Below are 24,451 nucleotides of genomic sequence, written 5' to 3' on the forward strand. Positions count from 1 at the left end.
GAGATAAGGAAGATAATACCAGATGAATAGTGGTTATTAGGTCAATTTGTGGATCCTTTCCTCAATGAAGGTTGATGAGTATTTATAGGCATTCACCTTTTGTCACGTAGTGGCCAAGTGGCCAAGTGGCTATCGGTGAAAAAGGCAGTCGTACCCTCGGTAGATGGACTGTGGCGGGCTCGCCGAGGGTCTTGGATATGAGTACGCGGTTGTGTCCGGTTGGCTAGTTGTCGACCAGAGACCTAGGTGACAGTAGATGGGCCACGGCTAGGCCGTCTAAGTTGTTGACTTTCTTTGTGGATACCCTTGACCTTGCTCGATATGTTGACTTGGTCGGCGGTGCGAATATGCCCATCAATTTGCCCCAGGCGTAGTCTATGCATAGTGGTATGGGCTCAGATGTATGTTGAGCGTATATTCTGCGCAAGTATTTTTGCAAAATTTACGGTATCGGCTTCTTCGAAGCATCGGCGTGGTTCTTGTTAGGCCGTACCATATATCCCCCTTCCACATGGATGCGTAAAGGGTATCCGATGTGGGAAATAATATGATTTGGCCGAGACCAGTGAGAGTCTTGCGGTTATTTTTGATTGCCCCGTGCCGTGCTTCCGGCTTGGTCGATCATGTGGCGCGGAGAGAGCGGTGCCTAGGAATTTGTTGAGGGAGATGAACAGGCGAAGAGATGTGAATGGGCGTGTTGAATACGCTTGGTAACTGTAGCATTGATTTGACATTTAACTGTTGCGTCGATTGACATTCCGTGGTTGCATGTCTGACACGTGACACACCGTTTGATTGGTTGACGCGCTTCATGGTTGTGCCCTGATTGGTCCCTCTTCATGGGCTTTTCCTATAAATAGGCGATTATTAAAGTGATTTTGGCCATTACTTTCATTTCCTCAAATTTTCGAAAATTTTCTCCCAAAATCTTCATCTCTCTAAACTTTCAAGGGCTTTCTTTTCTTCCAATCTTCGGTCTTCGATCCGGCGAGTGTTTTTCTTTGAGGTAAACAAACATTCTTTTTATCTTGCTAATAATTTGTTGTGAACATGTCTTCTCGATCTTTGGACCTAGTGAACTGCGTCGGGGGCCCTAGGCCTCCTTCTCCCGAAGTTGACCCTCGATTTTGGAGGAATGGGAGGATGACGATTCCTATGGTGATTTTGGTGATGATTTTGGTGATGAAGTGGAAAGGCCTCGTCCTAACGAAGGGAGCGTATGTTATGGATCACGGCGACGCGCTGTAAGGTCCGTTCGACCGTGCTTGGACTCATAAGCTCGCCTTGATTGTTCGGGCGAGAAATTTTTCGAGGGCCATTTTTTCTTCGGTAGGGGATACAAAATTGTTATCCCCGAGGAGGGTCAGGCCGTCTGTTGCCCTCCACCGGGCCCACCAGGCGTGTATATGCGGCATTTGGAGTATGGGCTCGGTTTAGTTGAATGAGCACGTTATGGCCATTATTAGAGGCCATGAACGTTGCCGTTGCACAACCGCACCCGTTGGCTATGAGGACCATAATCGGCTTTGTCTAGCTCTGTCTCTTCAAGGGAGAGGCCCCTGACGGTGAATTTATTCCACGGCTTCACCATCTCAAACCATTTTACGCCGCGTCGGATGGTACAGTGTGGAGATGGAGCGGGTTATGTCTCTGTCAACAAACTTTCTTCTTGCAAGGATCGGCAAGGCGGTGGGTGTACGTTAAGGTCTTGGGATGACTATCCGCCGCCACCTTTTTCCAAAGACAAGAGTTAACTTGCGGTGTGAGACTCGGGCGGAGCACGATAGATGGGTTTCCGGAAGAAGCTCAAAATGGATGCCAGCGGTGTACATCTCCGGGAGGATGAGAGGTCGGCAATGAGGCTCTTTGAGGTGGACAAGAGTGGGGTGCCGAAAAGATGGATTCCCCGACGCGAGATCATCCTTCGGGATGAGCCACTCTGCATGTGTCGGCCTCATACCGGCCCTAGCACGGGGTGAGTGGGGTCGGTGTGAGGCCCATCGCCGTTCTTAATGCTCTTGCTCCTCGAATTTCGGTTTATTTCCTCTACTTAACTCTTGCTTTGTTTCTTTCGCAGACCACTTTGGATCGGGCTTGTCCGAGGATATTCTCAGGAGAATGGGGCCGCACAAAGATGGAACAGTTGCCAACTTGCATCCCAAGGCTCAAACCCACGACCGTAGGAAGTCGCCGAGTGATCTTATGGAGCGGTGAAGGGCTTGAGCGTGGAGGAGGCTCGGCGAAGGTTGTTAGCGGCGTTGTGCGTCGGACGCGGAAAACAATGTCTTCGGCGGCGAGGGCGTCGACGCTGGTTCCAACTCCCACCCCCCCTCCTAAAAAGGAGACGGCGGAGGTTGTTGATATTCCTTCTGAGGGGGACTCCGATGCGGAGGAATCTCCCCTTATCCAAAAGAGGAAGGAGGCGACCTCTACCGTTGTTGCGAGGAAGTGCCTCCTCCGCCAAGAAGGCGAAGCACGGTACCTATTCATTCCGTGGCTTAAATTTAGCCGAGTCATTGGGTGCTCCCGATGACGAGCTTCCCGACATGTCGATATACGTTGATACCGACGTCTTTATTAAATTTTTGTAGACCATGGCCGGCTTCGCTCTCGTTGGGCGGACGGGTGGAGGGTCCTGCGCGAGTTGGTGATCAAGGCGCCACCGTCAACCCTTCATCCCGGAGGGCATCCTTCTCCCACCCGCAGTGGTGGTCAAATTATTCCGCCGTCCCTTCATCTCGGAAGGCTTCCGTCTCCCAACTCATGAGGAAGGCACGAAGCTAATTAGGGAGCTTCGCAAGGTGGAACGTGGTTCCGCCGCTCGTCTCGTGGAGCGGGGAGAAGGCCGTGGCTCGAGCTATCCATGAGCGTAATGCCACTAAGCGGTGGGCTGCGTCGGCGAAGCCGGATCTCCTCAATGAGCGGAAGCTTAGGGGAGATCGAGAAGGCGCTCTTGGGTCGAGAGAAAACTCGGGGAGGACGCCGAAAAGGAGGTCCTTCTCGAGAGAGCCAAGGCCGAGGCTGCAGCCGAGGCCGCGAAGCCGCTTGGAGAAGTGTAACCATGTTCGGGCGTGCCGACCTCATCTCCCAGAGGAACGAATCCGAGGGCTGTTTAAGGCCCGGGCGGAGGTGATTCGGGGCAAAAAGGCCATCATCAAGCGAAGGAGGCGGACATTGAGATGCTCCAAATGTCATGCTCCCAATCACGTGCGTCGAATTAGGGACTTGGCCGAAGGAGCTGCTAGGGAAGTGATCGAGGAGCTTTTCCCTCTTGATGGTTCCTTTCAAGTGGGGCGGATATGACAAGTCGCTTGATGACAAGCTCGAGGCTAAGGAGAACGCCATGGTGGAGAAGGCCAAGGAGGCGGTGAGGGCGAAGATTGAGAAGGAGGCGGCCGCGGAGAAAGCGACTCTTCTTTGAGAGGGCTAAGGCGCCAAGGAGGAAGCCGAGAGAATGAGGGCGGCCGATGACGCCGAGGCCAAAGCCGAGGCCGCTAGGAAAATTTCTTTGGGTTGCCTATTGAAGAAGATGCGCTACCGCCATCGATGGTAAGCGCACCAGGCATAGGTTGCTTGATGAGAACAAGTTTACAAAGCAGAGACCGCTTGACTCCTCACACACCATCATGTCTTTGCTTGATGAGAACATGTTTCTGACAGATCTGTTTAAATTTGTTCGGGGCCGATCATTAATCCCTTCTTCCCGCCATCTTTTTGGTGCTTTAAATGACATAATTGTAGCTTTTGCTTTTCTCCTTGTACTCTGTACCGCTTTGGTAGGTTGTGTTTTGGTTTATCCCAATGGGGACTTTTGTCATCTCCGTTCTCTTTGCTCGTAAACCGTTATTATTAATAAGAGTTCGTTTCTTTTGCCTTCGGCATGGCCGAGGTCTTTACCTTATTTCTTTTGAGCGTCTCAACGGTATTTAGTGTTTCCACTTTGCCTCCGGCTTCGCCGAGGTCTTTTCTCGTTTTGTCCGAGTTGCCCTCTTACGTTATTAATTGAGCGTCCCTTTTTGTTTGAGCCTTGGTTTGGCCGAGCGAGTTTAGAGTGTGCATCTCATTTGTTTTTAACGCTTTTAAGGCATTTTGATTTGTTTATCAATCGCGGCGCGCCGCGATCGTCGATGTCGCTTTCGATGGAGATCGCCGCTCTTGTCGCACGACGATGAAGAGTCGGCGTCCGGATAGCGTGTTACGCGGCGTCTACCACTTTAAGTGATCGCCAAGCGTCTACTATTTGGGGTGATCGCCACAAAGACTACATTTCTTCATGGGGACCACCGCTCTTGTCATGATGTGTGAGTGGCGCCGGATAGCGTGTTACGCGGCGTCTACCACTTTAAGTGATCGCCAAGCGTCTACTATTTGGGGTGATCGCACACGCTACATTTCTTCATAACGATTGCCGCTCTTGTCGAATCGACAAGTATGAGACGGCGTCGGCCTCTTATAACGATCGCCGCTCTTGTCGAATCGACAGTATGAGACGGCGTCGGCTTATAACGACGCCCTGGCTCTTGTAATCGACAGATGAGACGGCGTCGGCTTCTTATAACGATCGCCGCTCTTGTCGAATCGACAGATGAGGCAGGCGTCGGCTTATAACGATCGCCGCTCTTGTCGAATCGACAAAGATGAGACAGCGTCGGCTTCTTATAACGACGCCGCTCTTGTCGAATCGACGTATGATGAGACGACGTCGGCCTCTTATAACGCTGCCGCTCTTGTCGAATCGACAGATGAGACGGCGTCGGCCTCTTATAACGATGCCGCTCTTGTCGAATCGACAGTATGAGACGGCGTCGGCTTCTTTCTTCCTGCCAGTGATTTATGGGGAAAATGGACATCTTCATGGGAGACTTGGTTGATTTTACATTTGATATTAACATGCGTCGGGGTGCCCACAGCCGTTTTGGGCACCTCCGGCGCTATACAAGGTCTATCAGTTTCCTAATGCCTCATTAGAGGCGCTGTTCCCCGTCGTAGTCGGTTGCATCCATAAGGTCGCCCTTCGGTTGTGAGGATGAGCTTTTCCCCTTCTCCGACTGCTTCGCCACTTTGAGGGATTGCATGTTGCATCCTCTGGCAGATATCTGGATGTTGACCACCTCGTCCTTCTCGTCTTTGGAGACGAGCTTATGCGCTTCCCCCGGTCCGAGACATACATTAGTGTCGGGGCCGGATGGACATCACTTTGCGTCGGCATCGCTTAGAGTAACTCGGCCCGTTAGGGCGTTGTAGGCGGATGAGCCGTTGATGACGACGAACTCGGCTAGGACATTCTTGGCCGCATTCCCCTCGTAGAACATCACCGAGGTGAGTCCGATTGAACCCGGGGTACCGGGCGGCCGGAGAAGTGTATAGTGGATGGGTGCGGGGGCTCAAGTCCTTGATTCTCGCCGAGGTGTGGAAGCACTCCTGAACATGATGTTCGTGTAGGCGCTGTGTCTACACGGACATCTCTTCACTAGGTGGTTGGATATGTCCAAGTTGACTACGAGTGGGTCATTTGTGAGGGGCGATGACTCCTCGTAGTCCTTCCCTCCAATAGTCATATCGGGAATCTTTGGAGGCGGTGGTCGTTGCGTTGGGCACAAAGTTGATGGCACGATACGGCTCGTTCGTGTGCCGTTTGTGCCCGTGAGCCGACCCACCGTTCTCGTTACCTCCGATGACTACATGGATAACTCCTATCCGTTGAAAAACGGATTTCTTATCTGGCCGTGGCGTCGGTCTTACGCCTTTGGCCACATACTTGTCGAGGCTCCCCTTAGGATTAGCTCTTCAATGGCATTCTTCGGATGCGTATAGATTGTCGATGAGGTGGCGCGCAGCCCGTGGTACTCGCAGATCGGTTCGAGTCACCGTCTCCTTTTGGCTTGGGAGGCCGTTCCACTCTCGGCCTCGCCGCAGGGCGAAGACCTTGGCGGCCGTGCGACGAGAGGGTTTTGTCATGGTAATGCCTTTGGTAAAACATTCCCGAACCGTCGCCGGCACGGCCGCTACTCTGTTCTGGGCAGATCTATCGATCGCCGTGACTGTTATTGTCACGGCGTTTATCATCGGATCGTGACTATTATTGTCACGGCGCCTCTCATCCGGCTATCATCCCGGCTTTTCCTCTCGAGGGCTCGGCCTCGTTGGGGCCTACCAGTCTTGTGGTAATCTTCCACCTTGATGGCACTGGTCGGCCATCTTCCTCGCGCGTCTAGGCCGGGCCCCGTGCTTGATGAGCTCGTCTTTTAAGTTTCCCTTTGGGAGGCCCTTCATCGGTCGGAAGCCGCTAGTTCGGGATTGATTTCCGAATCTGCTGGACCTTGCCGTCGAACCTCTTCATATAGCTTCGTAGAGACTCGCCCTCCTCCCGCTTGATAGTTAGGAGGTCCGATGTCTCCACGACCGTCCTTTTGTTACAAGAGTCTTGGGCTAAGAAGGCGTCCTTTAGGTCGGCAAAACAAGATACCGAACCGTCGGGAAGCCCCTTGTACCGTTTTGAGCCATCCCGTGCGAGTTGTTGGGAAAACTCGGCACCGGACCTCATCATTTTGCTCCCATACCGACATGTAAGACTCGAAAGCCTCGGCGTGGTCGGTTGGTCACTATCTCCTTTGTATGTGAACGCCGCAACTTCGGCTTGGTTGGCACGGCGGTGTCAGGACATAATCACCGAGGGGTGTTTGACCACGTGTCGGATGACACGCGGCGACCGACTCCTCGCATTCCTAGTAAACCTCTCTCCTCGTAGCGGGAAGGACTTCTTCTCGGCTCGGGCTTCTTCTCCGACTCTCCGAGTCGGGCCACTAGTTCTCCGGGGTGTGCCTCGTCGGTGGTGCGGCGGCGATGTCCTCTCCCGAGTGCGAGAAGGACTTACGTTTACCACGACCACTTTGGGCTCCTCCGGCGTCTTGGTAGGGTCTGCTTCTCCCAGTGCTCCGTTCAAGTTTCTTGGAGTCACGTTCTGGGCCCTGGTCTCCTGGATGGCTTCCGCCGCTCGTGTCGGCGTGCCTATGCGAGTTGTTGTACTCCCAATGAGGTCCGGGAGTGTCTTCGGTTTTGCTACGTCAACCACTGTCCCATGATGGTGACTGGTTGGCGGACGGTGTGTCCGGTATTATCGGCATTCGAATTCCGGTTGGACTACTCACGGTGGAGGGTTCACTACTCGAGAATGGTGAAATGTATCATCTTGGTGTAGCTCGGTTTCGTCGGTCACGACTACCTGTTGTTTCGACATCTTAGCTTTTTTGGGTGGGTTTTTTTTTGTGTTTTTGTTGTTTGGGAATGAATGTGACTAGCTTCTAGTTTGCCTTCCCCACAGACGGCGCCAATTGTTCCGAGTGTACTTCCAGAGCAGATGTTTGTTACCACTCGTAGCTAGTAGAATGATGTCCTTGCTTGAATCCTCCTTGCGGTCTCCTGAAACGATGAACAAGGCGAGGGCTCGGCTTTGGCCGAGCGTACTCACTCCGACGCAAGTCAGTGAACTTAGAGAGAAGTTGTTGTAACTTGGCTAAGAGTATATTGTAGAGAGATAAGGAAGATAATACCAGATGAATAGTGGTTATTAGGTCAATTTGTGGATCCTTTCCTCAATGAAGGTTGAGGAGTATTTATAGGCATTCACCTTTTGTCACGTAGTGGCCAAGTGGCTATCGGTGAAAAAGAGTCGTACCCTCGTAGATGGACTGTGGCGGGCTCGCCGAGGGTCTTGGATATGAGTACGCGATTTGTGTCCCGGTGGCTAGTTGTCCAGCCGAGACCTAGGTGAAGCCGATGGGCTTCATCGGCTAGACCGTCTAAGTTGTTGACTTTGCTGTGGATACCCTTGACCTTGCTCAATATGTTGACTTGGTCAGCGGTGCAGAATATGCCCCATCACATATAATACTCCCCTCCCTTAATTCCCGTGACCTCCATAAATGGGGAGGGTTATTAAGAATAGGAGGGAGTAGTATCATATCCATAATTTGTTTAATCACAAATCTTGTGCATCAGTCCGTCTCATTATAGACGGACACTATCCGTCTATAGCTATAGACGGATAGTGTCTCTTTCACAAATTAAAGTGGGCAGTGCAAGTGGGGTATCCATTTTTCACCCACTTGCACTACCCATTTTAATTTGTGAGATGACACTATCCGTCTATAGCGTCGTTATAGAATTTGTGCTTGTGCATATACCAAACACTCTTATCATGACATTATTATGGACAAATCTGGTTGGTTTAAAATGGAATATGCAGCGGTAGAATAATGGAATCATCACCAACTTCGATTTTGCTTTACTAGCAATGTACTACGAACAAATTACACAGATCAACACCACATGCAATTATATCCCCCAATTATAGTTTAATTTACCTTACAAAAGAAAGGACGTTACATCTGATGTATTACATTCGAGTACTTTTTACTCTAATATTTTTCCAATTACCAACATTTTTTTTTTTTTTTTTTTTTTTTTTTTTTTTTTTTTTTGACAGCAAATTACCAACATTTATACACAGCAATTAACCTTATTCTGGTGAGCGGATATCATTGAACAACCCAAATTAACCATCTCTGATAACTAGCCGTTGTGATGACCACCACACATACTCATTTAACCTCTGCAACTGGGAAAAGGGTTTAAGGTATGATTTTTTTGGGAATTTTAAGACTAAATGTATATTGCCTAAATGTCATTTGATTTGATATGTCATACGTACAGTCTATGTACGGCAAAAGAAGGTCATGTTATGTTACTAGGACGATTAACGACTTATGAATTTACTGACTGTGATCTTTTGGCTCGATTATTGTTTTCATTTAATGGCGTTCTGATATGATCTATATAATTGACCTTTTTTAGAATCTTAAATACAACTTTTAGGGTCGTATATATCATTTTTCTAAATTAAAAGATACATAGATGAATAGAGCGTAGGAAATAATACACGTGAGATAATCCATAATCATTGGAACATAAAATTGAACTCCCTTCATTCCCGTAATTTGTTGTCCTATTTTATTTTGAGGTGTCTAAGTTAATTTTTGTCCTTTCTATTTTAGAATTGCATTTGATAAGTAATTTGATCATTAACAGTCAATTAGTCCACTTGTCATCTAATAATTTGTTCATTACTCTTTACTTGTTATTTGTACTAAAATAAAAGGACGATAATTAACCGGAACGGAGAGACTACTCCGTAAAAGAGTTGGAAATAGCTAGTGGAAGGTAGTATGGTGGATTGGTGGTATCTTGGATTCTTGGTAGCTAGGATATGAGTAGTTTCAATATGAGTTTTAAATAAAATGGGCTTTTGACAAATTATCACAAATTATTGTGGTAGCCTGCTATGCCCATGAATTTGTAGGATATTGTAATGTTGTCCGGTTTAGAAATTCTCGACACTATATTATTGTAAACGGTCATAAGACTACGAGAGACTAACTAAACACTTATATACGAGTATCTCTTATACTCCGTATTTGATAACTTTTGTCTGATTCTATATTGAGTGCAAAATTGCGAGTTTACCCTTTATTATGATTTTCTTATTTGACGTTTTGAAGTTTTTAAAATAACACTTGCATTGTTTATTCTACATTTTGTAAATTTTGTAAATTACTTATGTAAAATATAGTATCGTATCATGATTTTTTAACTCGGTAAAAACCGTTAAAATAAATGAAAAAAATAAACAACAATTAATCAGGTATCGGACATGTAAAATTCCAAACTAACCGTAGATGCATTTGGTAACAAATGGGATATGCAACTGGAGAAAGGACAAATCATCATCAAACTCCAACCTATACACATGCTGTAATTGTATCTTTTCCCCTAAAAGAAGAGACAGTGTATCCATTTGATACTGTTTTTAATTAGGTTGCACAAGTAACTATATTCCTAAGAATTATGCCATAAGGTTCTTTTAAACCATAATTATTGGTTATTTCATTAACATTTAAGGGAATTTTAAGAGATAAAACTCGGTTCGTAGATAATGTGGTAATTGAGCGGATCTTACCTGAATTGAAATAAGCTGAATTACAAATGAAGAGTTATTGTTCATTTTTTTTACTTTGATGATTGACTGTGATGATTAATATCTCCAAAAATTTATAAAATATATTGTCAAATTTATCAATTTGATGTTTAAGCAATTATTTTCGTATCATCCAAAAGTTACAGCTATTTTAAAAAAATAGTTGGTTAGTTATTCATTGCTTCTCTAATCCGAATTCCGGTCATATATTTACATATTTGTATCGATATCTCAATCATTTATTTAAGTCATCTGTTTGCAAAAAAATACAACTCAATTCCATTGATATCCAAAAACACTAACAAAAAACCGGTCATTTACTTTTCAATTAGTCTTGCTGAAGACGGGTCGGAGCAAGTGACGGGTAATGCCACTCACAAAACGGATAGGGGGACAAGGTGGGGGCACCCCCATGTGCTTCCCTCTCTCCTCTATTTGGGTCATTTGTGAGAGGAAATGGTATCCGTCACTCCAAAGTGACGGATACGTGCCGTCTTCAATGAGATTTTGTGTTTACTTTTTTTTTTTCTTTGTGTCAAAATAAATGTCAACAAGTCGGAGCAAAAAATTATTGCTAAGGGTAATATAGTAATTTCAAAAATATGTCATAAAAGAAGTCACACTTTTACGGCCTTTATTTATAAGAAGCTCATACTACCAATTTCGAACATTCATTGTTTAGAAAACAACCTTCTAACAAAAAACAGAGGAAATATCATATAAACTTGTAAACACACTGAAGACTAGAAGAAAGTTTCAAGTAAAGCTCAAGTCTTTGCTTTGGTAATTCTTTTACTTTCTTACCATTTACTCTTCATATTCTCTTTTACATTCTTTTACGTTCATATCTTTATGTTCCCGCTGCATTATACATATTATACAAGCACATATTAGCGTTTATTTTGGAAAAGTCATTAGAGGTGGTATTCATAACTTGAGTGGTTGAGTGCAAATCCCGTCAGTATCAAATTTACGTTCATGGCTCCCTTTACACTAAAAAAAAATATTATAGAACGATATACTATGGATATAACTATTTAGATCATTTAGTTATTTGTTTCTGTTTCTTATGTGAATTTATTGCATGAAGAATGAACAGGTCGAATCTATGCAGCCTTACCCAGCGTTAAAATACAAAAAATTTGAGAATTAGAGTATAAAAGCGTTTTTGGGACTCCATTCATCAGCTTAAGCTCAATCAATTTAGTCTGTCATTTTGTTTTATTCCATCGTAATTCACTGTTTGGAAAAATGAAATGTGATCATATACTCCACTACATAATATTCATTGTTAGTTTCATGTAGTGTGGTGAAAATTGTACTCAATCATGGCTTCTTGTCTCTATGTTTACAGCTTGGCTACATTTGTTTCAATTCATCAATGTCTTTAATCCATGAAATACATCCTCTTGAAGTAAAGGATGAAAGGCCATTAGGAATTCGATATCTCGAAAACTCTTACAAAAAATCCCTCTCATTTCATACCTACCAAGCAATTGTCTTGATAGTAACATTCTTGTCTTACACAACTTACCATCTAACCCGAAAAACGACAAGCATAGTTAAAACTGCTCTTGACCCTCAATCACCCTCATCACCATCCCTATACTATCCTAATACTAGTAATGTTGGATGGGTACCCTTCAATGGGAGGAATGGGACGGAATTGCTCGGTTACTTAGATGTCGCTTTCCTAGCATTCTATGCACTAGGAATGTTCTTTTCAGGCCACATTGGTGATAGAATGAACTTAAGAGTATTTCTAACAATCGGAATGATGGGGTCTGGTTTATTTACCGCGTTATTTGGATTTGGTTACTGGTTCAATATCCATAATTTCTACTACTATTTGATCATCCAAATGTTTGCCGGGTTTATCCAATCCACCGGGTGGCCATCAGTAGTTGCTGTAATAGGCAACTGGTTCGGAAAAAGTGGCCGAGGTTTGATCATGGGGATTTGGAATGCTCATACTTCAGTTGGAAATATATCAGGTTCTTTGATTGCATCATCATTGTTGAAGTATGGTTGGGGATGGTCTATGTTTGTTCCGGGTCTTGCAATCGGGTTTGCAGGGTTGGTTGTGTTCTTTTTCTTGCCTGTTAGTCCTTTTTTGCCTTGTGAGACGCGTATTGGTGAAGATGACCCGAGTTCACCTAAGAAAGAAGTGTTGGAAGAATCATTTATGTACTCGGGTTTGGATGACGAATTAGATGAGGCGGAGGAGGCGGAGGCGTGTGCAGTCGGGTTTATAGAAGCTTGGAAGATTCCGGGTGTTGCTAATTATGCTCTTTGTTTGTTCTTTGCTAAGTTGGTTGCATATACCTTTCTATACTGGCTTCCCTTCTACATCAGTTATACAGGTACATTTTCGTACTAGAAACTGTACTCATCAGTGGCGGAGTCAGGATTTCCCGTTAGGGGGCGAAAAATTTCAGTGGGGGCGAACGAGTAATTTCATAAGGGAAATTTGAAAAATGTTTGAAAATCTAACTAGAAATTTTGAAATTTTCCATTTTCAGTTGGGGCGAGCGCCCCTGCTAGCCCCCCGCCCCCCCTCGCTCCACCACTAGTACTCATATATGACTGTCTCACATCTCGCTGTAAGGTTTTAATCAGACGGGTCAAACTTAGGAGGGGCAATCTCTTAAACAAGTGGTCAGGGGTTCGATTCCTGATTCTTGCGAATGAAAAAGTCAAACTTAGGAGGGGTCAACCCATTAAATTGCCTTCAGTACCCCGAAGAAGATTGTCCCAGCTGTCGGTAGGGGATACTCCTGGTCAACACCAAAAAAAAAAAAAAAACAGTCGTGTCTCGCTGTAACGTTTTGATCAGACAGGTCAATTTTTTAAGTTGGGTTCGAATTTGAACTTTCTAGTCGTAGCTATTAATGTGGTTAGTGTATTTTCAAACTAGTCATTTTTTAGTCGTGTGGTTTTGGATCGAGTCAAATTTTGTTAAAGTCGTAGATATCAGTTAAGAAAATCGTCAGTATCAGAACAGCCCGAAAATGTGTTCAGGTTTGGTTACGATTGTTTGGTCAGTTCAGCTTTACCATGTCTTTGCGGAAACTAATCATTCTTTTTTCCATGTGTACCTCAGAAATCGGAGGTAAATACTTAAATAGTGAGACAGCAGGGAATCTGTCAACATTCTTCGACATTGGAGGGGTTATCGGAGGAATCCTAGCAGGATTCTTCTCTGATAAACTTGATGCAAGGGCAATTACAGCAGCATCCTTCACATACTTCACAATCCCAGCATTATACTTGTACAGAAACTACGGATTCATTAATCTTTACTTAAATATCGCGCTAATGTTTATAGCAGGAATGTTCGTAAATGGACCATATGCCCTTATAACAACAGCAGTCTCAGCTGATCTAGGGACACATGAGTCCTTGAAGGGTAACTCTAGGGCACTTGCTACTGTAACTGCGATTATAGACGGGACGGGCTCAATTGGGGCCGCTGTTGGGCCTTTGCTTACAGGTTACATTTCAGGTATCAGTTGGGATGCTGTTTTTACTATGCTGATGACTGCAGCTTTGATTGCTGGTTTGCTTCTTACTAAGCTTGTGATTGAAGAGGTTCGTGCAAAGATTGATCGAACACGGAATTCAAGCGTACTGAGGGAGTATCTTGTTTGAAAAATGAAAAAACCAGGAAAATTTTAACCGATAAAGTTATTCGAAATTTTTTCGTTTTTTTTGGTAAAATGTAAGTATATTAATAACCAATAGAACCGTCCAATTACATCAACAACACAATAAGCAAACAGTGCTAGCTTAACCACTGCCTAACACGTACTCTATCAGTTGGCTTACATATGAATTCAACCCTGCTAAGTACCTCCTTTCTTACCTGTGATAATTATTCGAAATTTTAACTGTGTGGAGGATTCAACAAATGTATTCTTCTGACATTGGAGGTGTTTTATGTCCTGAACTCCTTGAATGTCAGACAATTAGGAAAAACATTGGTTAATTTTCAATCTCCATTAATTGTACACAAATTCTCATTTAAAACGGATATATCAATCAACAAACTGTTAATTGTATTAGGAAATGTGGTGGGAGAAGCTTGATGCTGTAAACTTGGGATGAAATATAATGTACAAAGTTAGTCCATGTTGTATTCCATATTTATCCCTATCAACAATCAAATATAGTTACAACTTACAAGAGACATTTAAGAATGGTTTGAATTATCCGATGACCAGATATACTAATCCAAATATCATATTACAAGTCGACAAATAATTACCATTTCATTTAACCAAGTCAGGCATTTTTTAAATCTTATTTGTATAATTATCAAATAATTTAATTAAAGATTGAACAAACAAATTAATTTCACAAACTTAAAACAATCTCTACATACAAGTTTACTTAGCGATTGCGGATCCACTCGTCATTAAAAAAAATTAAATTTTTTTTTTGGGGTAAAGTTTTGTTACTTAGCGATTGCGGTTCCACTCGTCATTAAAAAAAACAATGATAAACTACTATTACTACCTTTTTTTTTTTTTTTTTTTTTTTTTTTTTTTTTTTTTTTTTTTTGGTAACGAGGGAACCCGCAGCCGCTACCTTCTACAAGGGTAAGCCAGGTGTCGTGATAGCGCAAACCACGATACTGCGTGAAACCACCCGGGGTGATGGCTCAAGTCTACTAAAGCTAATATTCATAACACGGGGTCAAATACGGTCAACACAAAAATGATTATCTATTGAGATCCTGTTGGCATTAGGTAAACCTCGAGCATACGTGATTCGGACATTCAGAATCAAAATGTAACACACCGTTCATACTTGATTCCTAATAACAAATCCTCGAACGTCTCTCTCTTCTTCGTCAGCAATCTCATTCCTCTTTCCATACTTTATTACAGCAGAAACCTCGTCGAATTTAGGGTTCATCTCATAATTCAATCCATTCATAGGTAATTTATCTGATTATTTGTCCATTTATGATCGTTGTTGAATTTTCGACGATTGCTTGCTTTTTTATTTCATCTTGTAGTTGTTTTTTCATTGATTGTTGACTCGAATTTGTCAATTTGCTTAGGCTGTGTTCAAATTTAGGAAATTTATCATGTCAATCGTTCGAAATTAATCAATTAGGTTCTACTTCTTTGAATTTGTTGTTTAGCTTTGTTTAGCTTTTGCTGAAATTCAGGAAAAAAATTGTTTTGCCAATCACACAATCGTGCGAAATTGTTGTTTGTCGATAGTCTTAGTTAGGCAGGATTAAGAAGCTGATCATTTCAAGTTCCTTGATTTTGTTGTTTATTCATCAAAAGTCGATTTTTTGCTGATGAAAGAAATTTTGCCGAATATGAAAATATCGAATTTTAGCATGTACTGATTAAAGATTACTACAAGGTCATGCATACTGTATAATAATGTTGCTGTTTGTTAGTTGCCTAAATTTCGACTTTTTATGCAGGTGTTGTTTTGTCTGCAAGGAAGTAATTCAAATCATTGAAAGCTGGAGTTTTTCAGAGATAATAGTCAGCGGTATATATAGTTGATTTAGCGAGGCAATTGATTGTGGGGGAACAGAGGATCATGTGGATGTTTCGATGAGATTGGAAGGGTTATAAGTCGTGAAAAGAGTGTAGTTATTGGTAGCGATGGGAGTGAGCTATCTAGCTATTTCTGCGGTGTGTACAGTGGTCAGTTTCATAGGTTTGCAGTGTTGGACTGAGATATCGGTTGAGAAGTTCAAGTCAGATGGACTCATTGGAAGGGATACACTTCACTCGGAGAATGCTAGTCACATTTTTGAGCTACTTCTGCGTTCTCCTGCAACATTTACGTTGTTGGCAATTAGCGTGATCAATGCATTTTTGCTATTTAGTTTATGCCTTAAGGTAAACTAGTTCTATTTCAGTGCTTCCAAAAGTGTAATCTTTACTTTATTTCTGTAGTGCTGCAATGTTTCTAGATTTTCATTGTTGTGCCGGTGTGCCAGTGACGGGGGTGGGTCACCTGTACCGACAGCTGACTAGAGGTGGGTTGTGCAATGTGGTGGTGGAGGAGATAGTGGGTGGTTGGTTGGTTGGGTTAGTGGAAAAGGGAATGGGAAACCTTTGGGGGTTAGGCAAAAGATGTGGAGGATTTTAGGGGTAAGGAAGGGTGAATGGGAAAAGGGTATGATTAATCTTATGTCCCTTACCCTTCCTAACACCCCTAGGCCCTAACCAAACGCCCTGTAAAATATTTGTTTTAATAAACCAAACTTGACAATTTGTGTATATGTAATCACAGCACATGTATGGGAAAATTAAAGGTTAACGTTGAAATCAGTTAACCATCAAAGTTAAGTAGGACAATAACTTTGGGATGGAGGGATATATTCTCGAGCAGTTCAAAAGGTGTAGAGATAGGAAGCGGACATTTGACTGATGGGGTCGGGGATTGTTTTATGTTGGTTCTTCAAGCTTCTAAGGATGGTGGAATCTTATAGGTCTAATTTAATAGTTTTATGACTTCTATCCCATGCCCAAAGTGTCTAATTGCTAGATCACTTGCAGAAAGCAACAAACTTGGTTGCAATTTTTGACACATAAACCTTGTAGTAATTGCGTCCTCTTGAGACCATATTGCATATTAATGTTAGAGGAGTTCTAGCAAAATTTGTTATTGCCCTAGCCAGAGACATTAATATAAAGGGGCTTGTTTTAGACAAGACACCGTAGTTTGTGGCCCTCAGGATTGGAATTATATTAGTGACACTATAAAAAGTTGGAACTCATGGCCAGGCAGCAAACTTTCTCTGTCAAGTGTCAAGCACTCATCTCTCTTAAAGTCATACTTTTGGTGTTGGGCCTGCTGGCACTTTTGGGTCACTGTCTTCTTGTACTGGGGCATTTGGATTCTGAATTTTTAATGCAAAGAGGGGATTATCCAAGTGAAAGGAGAGTGGTGAAGCGGTTAAAAGCAATCAAAGCATGAAGTGAGAAAACTCGGGAAGTCTTTCAATATAAGTATGATTTGTGCTGAAGCGATGCATGGTTGGTGTGTCTCTCTATTCATGATCTTCGTCACCGTGTTATTTGGTGGGAAGAAAGCGTATGCTTTTTTGGCTGTTTATCAAATGAGTGCATTGTCAAATTAGTATTAAGAAGGTGGTTTATGAAAATCCAAACGGGCATGGAATTACGAAAGCATTGCTTAGATATAGGTCACTTGATATTAGTCTTCATGATGTGGAAACATGTGCTTATTTCATGTGACTGCCTTGATTATTTGTTTTAAGTATCTTATGGATTGATTATTTCTTATTTCTTCCAGACGATCTTTTTCGGAGAGCTATATGCATCTGAAACTAGGAAATTGGTGGAACGGCTTGTGAATTATGTTATTTACAAGGTAATGTTTGAGTATGCAACTAATTGCTAATAGGCATGGTCATATTGTGAACTCCCTCTGATTCAATTGAAGTCTTTAATTAGTGGTCTCTCATTGTTTTTCTTCTCCGCATCTTTGGAGTATGTGGCAGGAAGTGAGCTTGCGTCTTATTTCTTTTTCCATAAGAATGGAGACATGAAATGGTGTTTATGTAAGCACTAAACAAAAAGGACGCATGGTAAAAGGCCTAATAAGTGAGGGAGTGGCATCATTTCACACAGTCACCAACTCAGTATTCTTGTATTTATTGGGTAATAAATTTAACGGAGACCCTCAGATGATCTTTTCTTCCCAACATTGACCGTATGACCGTTGGACTGTGCTTGACAGTTATGTAGATTATAGTATTATACTCAGACACAGTCCAGTAAAGTAGTAAATTAAAGTGAAACGACTGAATGTGAAAGATCAACCATTCACAAACCAAGAGGGTTCTTACTCTCTTGGTGGAAGACTATTTAGTTCAACTAATCATGTCTGCGTTGTCTTTTAATGCATTTTAGCATTATAAATGTTTCTCTTCCTGAAGAGTCGGTTACTTCAGGTACTCAGAAATTGATGTATCTTCACTAAGTGCAATGATTATGTGTCCCTTCACATTCAGCGTAATGTTTAGTCACTTCTAGCCTCCCATGTTCATTTTCCCTGTCCATGTTGACAAGTGACCTTTTTCTGACCGTGGCATGGTAGTTTTGTTAGCTAAGTTTGGTATAAAGGATTTGATGGACAAGGATATTTGCAACAGACACAGCTACATGCTTGACCTTTGAACTCTTTTCTCTCAGACCTTGTTTGTCAAAATCTTGATCATTCTGCTTTTTTCTTTTCTTTTTTTCTTCGTTATAGGGGGTATTTCTTCCGCTAATAGTTATGCCAACGATACTTGAAGCCGGCCTGTGGTCTACGTGGTTGACTGTTCTTTGTTCCTTGAAGGTACTACATAATCATCTGCTGTTTGTAGGTAGCAGTTACTTTTATTTGTGTTTGACTTCGTTATCATCTCTTGTACAGATGTTTCAAGCATTGGCAAGAGATCGTCTGGAAAGATTGAATACATCTCCTTCTGCCACCCCCTGGAAATATTTTCGTGTATATTCTGCTCTATTGCTCGTTTTGGCCGTTGATTTTATATGGTAATCCTTGACATTCTATGTTTGATTGTGTTTGGTTATGTATAATCAATTTTCCTTTATCCATTGATAATAATGGAGTGATATGTTATGTTCTGTTGTTTTACTTCTTGTATACAAGGTTATCTCCAAATTCTAAAAGGAATGTGCCTATCTTGCACATTTGTTTGTCGCAAATGGCAGTGCGTAGCGGCCATGTGATGATTGAGTACCCTCGTTCTGACTATTGAATTAAATATAAGAATAAGAATTTGCCTCTAGATCCTTGATATTTTCTGTATAAGCTAGGATTTAAATAGACCCTTGGAAAGTATAGGCCTTTGATCTAGCCCAACAGTAACTTTATGGCTCATAAAAAAAAGATCAAAATTTTCTATACTTCCGATTTATAAGTCTTGTTGCCTGAGTATTGTTTGCTGGAAGTATCTCTCTTTCAGCTTATAGAACATAATTACCTGAGCTCAGACGCGCCCACAAATAGCGGGGTAAGTGGGGGTCATATGTGTTAACAAGTAGCGACTTATAATTCATTATGAAAAGCAATGCAACTAGTTTAGTGAGTCATTTTGCTTTATTCGTTATAGTCCGGAACCAAAGAGTATGGAGTCTTTGGCTCCATTGGGGATGGAAATCTTCTTCAAATGGGCTAAGCAAGCAAGGCATCTTCAGTATTATATAGTTATTAGGCTACAATAACGTGTGGAGTCACTTGTCTGAGTCGTTGCACCTTCAGTATTATAAAGTTGTCAGCCTACAATGAAGTGTGAAGTAACTTGTCTGAACCGTTGCTTTTAATTTGGCTGATATCATGTTGAAAGCTGTCTTCTCTTCTTTAAAGTGATTGGAATGAGGACTGGTGAAAGTTGCATTTATGGGGTTCTGAGCTTTAATCTTCATGTCTATTCCTAGGATATGGGTTTGTGCAACTGTAGCAGGACCACTAGTTTCCTCGACATATTGGTTGCTGTTCTTTGAGCCTCTCAGCATAGCTTTTGAGACACTCCAGGTGTGTTTTATTAACAGGTGTACTCCACCTCCAATTTATCGTTGAGCATACCACATTACCACCCTCGTAGATAAGTGTTCATTGTTTGATTGATTTTTTTCAGGCGATGGTATTACATGGATTTCAGTTAATGGATATGTGCTTCAACCATTCTGCTGTGGAGTCTTCTGATTGCCAAAGATCAAAACTTTTGGATTTGACGGCGGGTAACTTGTTTGGCTTCCTGTCAATAAACATTTGCCAATCTGGAATCTAGTCTCCTTACTCTCCTTTTAGTTTTTCTAATTCTTTTTAAATAGAGTTAAAGGAACCTTTAATCATGATGATATTTTTAGATGGTGGAGTGGAGGGTTAGTTCCTCTTTGACAAAAAAATGTAAATCAAACTAAATCCAGTATATGTTTTTGTGACGGCTTTGTATTCTGCATAACTGGAAGTCTGGAATTCTGGAAGTAAAGACAAAGGTAGAAGTATACTTTCGATGTTTCCTTTAATAATCTTGAAGGTAGTGTAACTTTCTATTCAAGATGCTCTATTTCAGGTGCCAATATTGGATTTATTCGTATACATTTGATGATTGTATGCAGACCCCTGGCTTGGAGTTTCGTTAGTCCTAGAATAGTTTCGGTTTGAATTGGATATATGATGAATGTTCAAAGTTCTTGTTTATTAGAAGCACCAACTTAGTGAAATTTCGCTGTGTGGTCTATTTGGTATTTTACGAATTGTATGTTCTGCCTTTACTTTAAAAACATTTTCTGTGTTTATCTTCATGAAAGATCTTATCTGTGAGTGCTTGTGCAGGTTCTTTGTTGGAATGGAAAAGCAATATTGTTCGAAATATGGGCTTTTTACTCGATTTGATGACACTCTTAATGGCACTTGGCCATTATGTGCTTATTTGGTGGTTCCATGGCATGACTTTCCAATTGGTGGATGCGATCCTGTTCCTGAATATTCGTGTATGTATTTGATTAGAAATTTAGCATGGTTTGTGATGATATTTTTAATGTTCGTGTATATCGTTCCTTAAAGATCTGTACGTAACATAATTAGCGTAACTTGTAACAATCCTCTGATTTGTTTCGTGCAGGCTCTTCTGAGTGCGGTGGTGAAGCGGATTAAAGGATTTATCAAATTGAAGATAGCTTTAGGTGCTCTTCATGAGGCACTTCCTGATGCCACATCAGAGGAGATACAAGCATATGACGATGAATGTGCCATCTGCAGGGCAAGTGATCTGCTTTTACTCCGTGCATGTCTTTTACTCATACCTCAGCTCTCTCATTTACTTGGTCTTTTTTTTTCCCTTTGTGTTTTTCTTCTTTGGTGGGTCTCTAGACCTCATCTTATCTCATTGCGTCAAACTAAGTTAAAGTCACCTGACGATGTTCCAAATACGAACAGGAACCAATGGCCAGGGCTAAAAGGTTACCTTGCAAGCACCTATTCCATCTTGATTGCTTAAGATCGTGGTATGTTAACTAATTATTGTACAATGATTAGCATTTGTCACCTTTTTTCGTCTCTTCTTTTATACTGAGAGTTGAGCGTTACCTTCTTCATATCAGGTTGGATCAAAGCCTTATGGAGATGTATTCTTGTCCTACTTGTCGAAAACCCTTATTTGTTGGTCAGCCTGAAAGAGAGGCAAACTCAAATACTAGGGCAATTTCAACTGATGAACAGCTTGCTCATCAGCTAAGTGCTGGACTTGATCTGTCGAATGCTGGGAGGCTTGGCGGATCTCTTCCCAACCAAAACCAAAATTCTGTGGGTGCTGATGCCTGGAGGTTTATATCCACGCTGTTTTTTATAAGCTTTTCTGTCTTCTAATTTAACTTTAAACATAATAATTAAGATTCTATAAAGGGCATTTTTTTCTGAAATTTGTTAACGTCTAGAGAAGCCGACATTGTCATTCTGGTCTTGTGAAAATTTGTTCCGTCTTTAATGTGAGAAAGATACATAGCCTCTTCCTCACTGAGTCACTTGTAGCGAACTAGAGAAATTAGCTCAGAAGTCAAGTCCCGGGAGGACCGCAACCTTATGTTCTTTATTAAGAAGATTAGGAATGTTTTCCCCAATATTGTACCCCATATTTTTGGACTCACTATAGCTTCCTTTTTAAGATGTTCATATCAATTCACTACTTTCACTTTATGTAAGAAATAACCCACTAAGCAATCTCAAATTGTGGGCCCTATTCTTACATATATTTCGTCCTCTAAACTGTGGTGCAAAAGTAGATATGCTGAAATGAACTAAATGGAGTGAGTATTATGAAGCTCGTTTAACTGTCTTCCCTGTGCGTTGATGGTGTAGAGGAACTGAAACGGACCCAAGATGGTTACGGCCTTGGCCAAGCCAGGATCTTGACGGAGCTGGCCCATCAACGGCCCTTAGATCTGTTGGTTTGGGAAGGGTCCAAATGATGATGCGACACCTGGCATCTGTTGGAGAGACCTACGCCCAGTCAGCACTGGAAGATACGTCATGGACCTTCTGGCCAGGAAACACCTCCCAGGCTACGACATCTGGCACTATGTTACCGCCTGCTGCACAGAGAGATCCTGCAACAACTGTGCACAGAAGGGCCGCCTCTAGTCCTGCAAATGACAGCATTGCAAATTTACTTGCCATGGCAGAGACAGTGAGAGAGGTGCTTCCTCACATCCCTGATGAAATTATTTTCCAGGTATAATGTCTCCCGACTTCAACTGTTCAGCATTTTTTCAATAGTTCCTTGCTATACTAGTACTATTTCTATTTTCTCTTTTTCTTTTTTCAGTGGATTCAAAGATTCCTTAATATTGGTATATTGAATTATGATGTTATAAAGCAAAATATCTCAGAAAATGGTTTCTCTTCTTTTTATTTTCAAGTACAGAATAGCAGTCACTCGATGAAATTATTGGGACAGTTTCGTTATGGATCATGTAGAAGTAGTCCCTCTGTGTTTTGTTAACACGAGTAAGGCTATATAAATCCAACCTCCTTACCCTGCCATAGGAGTGGAGCCCTGGAGGCACTTAGGTTATGTTGCTAACTGATTTATAATTCTTTGTGCACTTTTCATCATGGGTATCGGGAAACAACTTTCTTGAGTTGTTTAACACAGGGCTTTCCAAATCTTGTTATGGATCATGTAAAAAATCTTGTTGCGGGGCTTTCCAAATTATTATTATTCCTGGTCTCTGATCTATAAAATGAAATTTTATTATGAAATCATGTATCCTGATAATGAAACTTATGTATCATTCTTTATCCCTGCTGGGTACATCATATCTAAACAATGTGATTCTTTCTCAAAAATGACAGGACTTGCAGCAAACAAACTCTGTCGCTCTGACTGTTAATAACCTTCTTCAAATGTAAGACTAGATTCATGTTTCTCATAATAAGCTTTCGAAGCGCACATGCATTTTGGGTGGTCAAGGAGCAAATCAAACACAGGTTCTAAATGTAAGAAAGCTTTTGAGGTTGATGTCAATGAGGCCTGCTAAATTCTGCGTATAGAGAGACACGCACCTTCCTCATGACACAGTCACTTACTACCAACAGTCGTGTGTTATACCGTTGTATGTTTACAATCAAGTTATGAATCCTATTAGGAAGAGATGTAACTTGAAAAATGTGGCCATTCTTGCACAGCACGGTCTCAAATCAGCTTCTGTATATGCGGATATGCCTAGTTCTGTCGTGTACATGTAGATGTAGATGCCTGTTATTGGACTTCAATCTTAGTGTAATTGCCGACTGAGAGCTGCAGCAAATACACCAGTGGGTTCGCGGCAGTTTTTGTAATGAATATTGTAAGTTTTCATCATAGATGTACAAATGTATATGAAAGTTTACTTTGCTCTGATTTACCACTGGTTCTGCGGTGTTAGTCGCATTACTTCCATCTATTCATTCTGCATATGGTGTAACTGTATTTTGCATCCCGTGACATTTATCACCATCCAGCACAAGCAACTTACGTTGCTAATATTCCCGAAAGTGTTCATTAGACAGCAACTCTGAAAGCCCACTGTGTTCTATATTAAAAATCAGTTAAAGGGATATGTCCCAAGATGTAACGCAACATATTTTGGTCATGTCGTAGTCAGTAGATGATGAAGATGAACTGCGCGCAATTATGTTGCAGATACCTCACGACTTATCTCATCTCTCCTAGTTCATTACTAGGAATTTGTACTTTTATGTTTTATGATGTAATAAGTAAGGTTCAATGAGCCGTGGTATCGATGTGTAGGGCACTTTTTCCAAATTTGTAAAAAAAAAAAAAAAAAAAAAAAAAAAAAAAAAGCGTATATAAATTGTTATATATATTCCTAAAAATGACCGACGTTCATCCTTCTCTTAAAACATATATTGAAAACACCAAAAAAAAAATAAAGCTCAGGTGCGCAGTAGTCTTCATTTAAGAATCAGAGTTAAGTAGCGGACTAGCTACCATTTGCGCATATTATCATCACAGCTTGTTTGTGCACCAGCCGGGAATCGAACCCGGGTCTGTACCGTGGCAGGGTACTATTCTACCACTAGACCACTGGTGCTTGTTGTTTCATTTTGCTTTGCTTTTCCTTATTAAAGAATGACAGTCTGGCCTCATGTGTTCAGCTCTTTAGCCAAGTAACTCTGGCTGTTGCCCAATTGTTTTGAGACCTATTCCTTGGTATATTTGGCTATATGAATTATGAACCCAATGAAATGAATATGAGATGATAAATTGTTAGTAAATGGGATTGTGTTACGATTCAGATCACTTTAATAACAATAAAAGAAATAAATTTTTAGAAAGTATCTAACTTCATTCCTCCTTAAAATAAAACAAAAGATTAAACTAAACAAGTTAAAGTG

At 41.8% G+C, this 24,451-nt stretch overlaps 2 protein-coding genes and 1 non-coding gene across 3 annotated transcripts; 2 read left to right on the forward strand and 1 right to left on the reverse strand.

Moving 5' to 3' along the window:
- Window positions 1–1,811: 1,811 nt before the first annotated feature.
- LOC141654737 (putative glycerol-3-phosphate transporter 1) lies at window positions 1,812–13,700 on the forward strand. Its single transcript, XM_074461854.1, has 5 exons — window positions 1,812–1,871; window positions 2,078–2,478; window positions 2,592–2,643; window positions 11,388–12,396; window positions 13,137–13,700. The coding sequence occupies exons 1-5, from the start codon at window positions 1,812–1,814 to the stop codon at window positions 13,682–13,684; spliced, it is 2,070 nt and encodes a 689-aa protein (XP_074317955.1). The 3' UTR covers window positions 13,685–13,700.
- Window positions 13,701–14,702: 1,002 nt separating this feature from the next.
- On the forward strand, window positions 14,703–23,453 carry LOC141656547 (E3 ubiquitin protein ligase RIN2-like). Its single transcript, XM_074463486.1, has 13 exons — window positions 14,703–14,976; window positions 15,483–15,909; window positions 17,333–17,410; window positions 18,296–18,382; window positions 18,461–18,582; window positions 19,489–19,585; window positions 19,689–19,791; window positions 20,390–20,547; window positions 20,679–20,816; window positions 20,993–21,060; window positions 21,157–21,378; window positions 21,911–22,283; window positions 22,907–23,453. The coding sequence occupies exons 2-13, from the start codon at window positions 15,670–15,672 to the stop codon at window positions 22,961–22,963; spliced, it is 1,743 nt and encodes a 580-aa protein (XP_074319587.1). The 5' UTR covers window positions 14,703–14,976; window positions 15,483–15,669; the 3' UTR covers window positions 22,964–23,453.
- A 623-nt stretch (window positions 23,454–24,076) lies between these two features.
- On the reverse strand, window positions 24,077–24,147 carry TRNAG-GCC (transfer RNA glycine (anticodon GCC)). Its single transcript has one exon. It is a non-coding gene; the product is annotated as a tRNA-Gly (tRNA).
- Window positions 24,148–24,451: the final 304 nt, after the last annotated feature.

Source organism: Silene latifolia, chromosome 5 (assembly GCF_048544455.1).
Source record: "Silene latifolia isolate original U9 population chromosome 5, ASM4854445v1, whole genome shotgun sequence".
Taxonomy (NCBI): domain Eukaryota; kingdom Viridiplantae; phylum Streptophyta; class Magnoliopsida; order Caryophyllales; family Caryophyllaceae; genus Silene; species Silene latifolia.

Coding starts and splice junctions, on each gene's coding strand:
- LOC141654737 (XM_074461854.1), top strand. CDS start 1,812: ATGGATGCCAGCGGTGTACATCTCCGGGAGGATGAGAGGTCGGCAATG. Junction 1,872..2,077: donor CGGCAATGAGGCTCTTTGAG/GTGGACAAGAGT, acceptor TTTCTTTCGCAG/ACCACTTTGGATCGGGCTTG. Junction 2,644..11,387: donor GGGTGGAGGGTCCTGCGCGA/GTTGGTGATCAA, acceptor CTATGTTTACAG/CTTGGCTACATTTGTTTCAA.
- LOC141656547 (XM_074463486.1), top strand. CDS start 15,670: ATGGGAGTGAGCTATCTAGCTATTTCTGCGGTGTGTACAGTGGTCAGT. Junction 15,910..17,332: donor TATTTAGTTTATGCCTTAAG/GTAAACTAGTTC, acceptor TATTTCTTCCAG/ACGATCTTTTTCGGAGAGCT. Junction 22,284..22,906: donor CTGATGAAATTATTTTCCAG/GTATAATGTCTC, acceptor CAAAAATGACAG/GACTTGCAGCAAACAAACTC.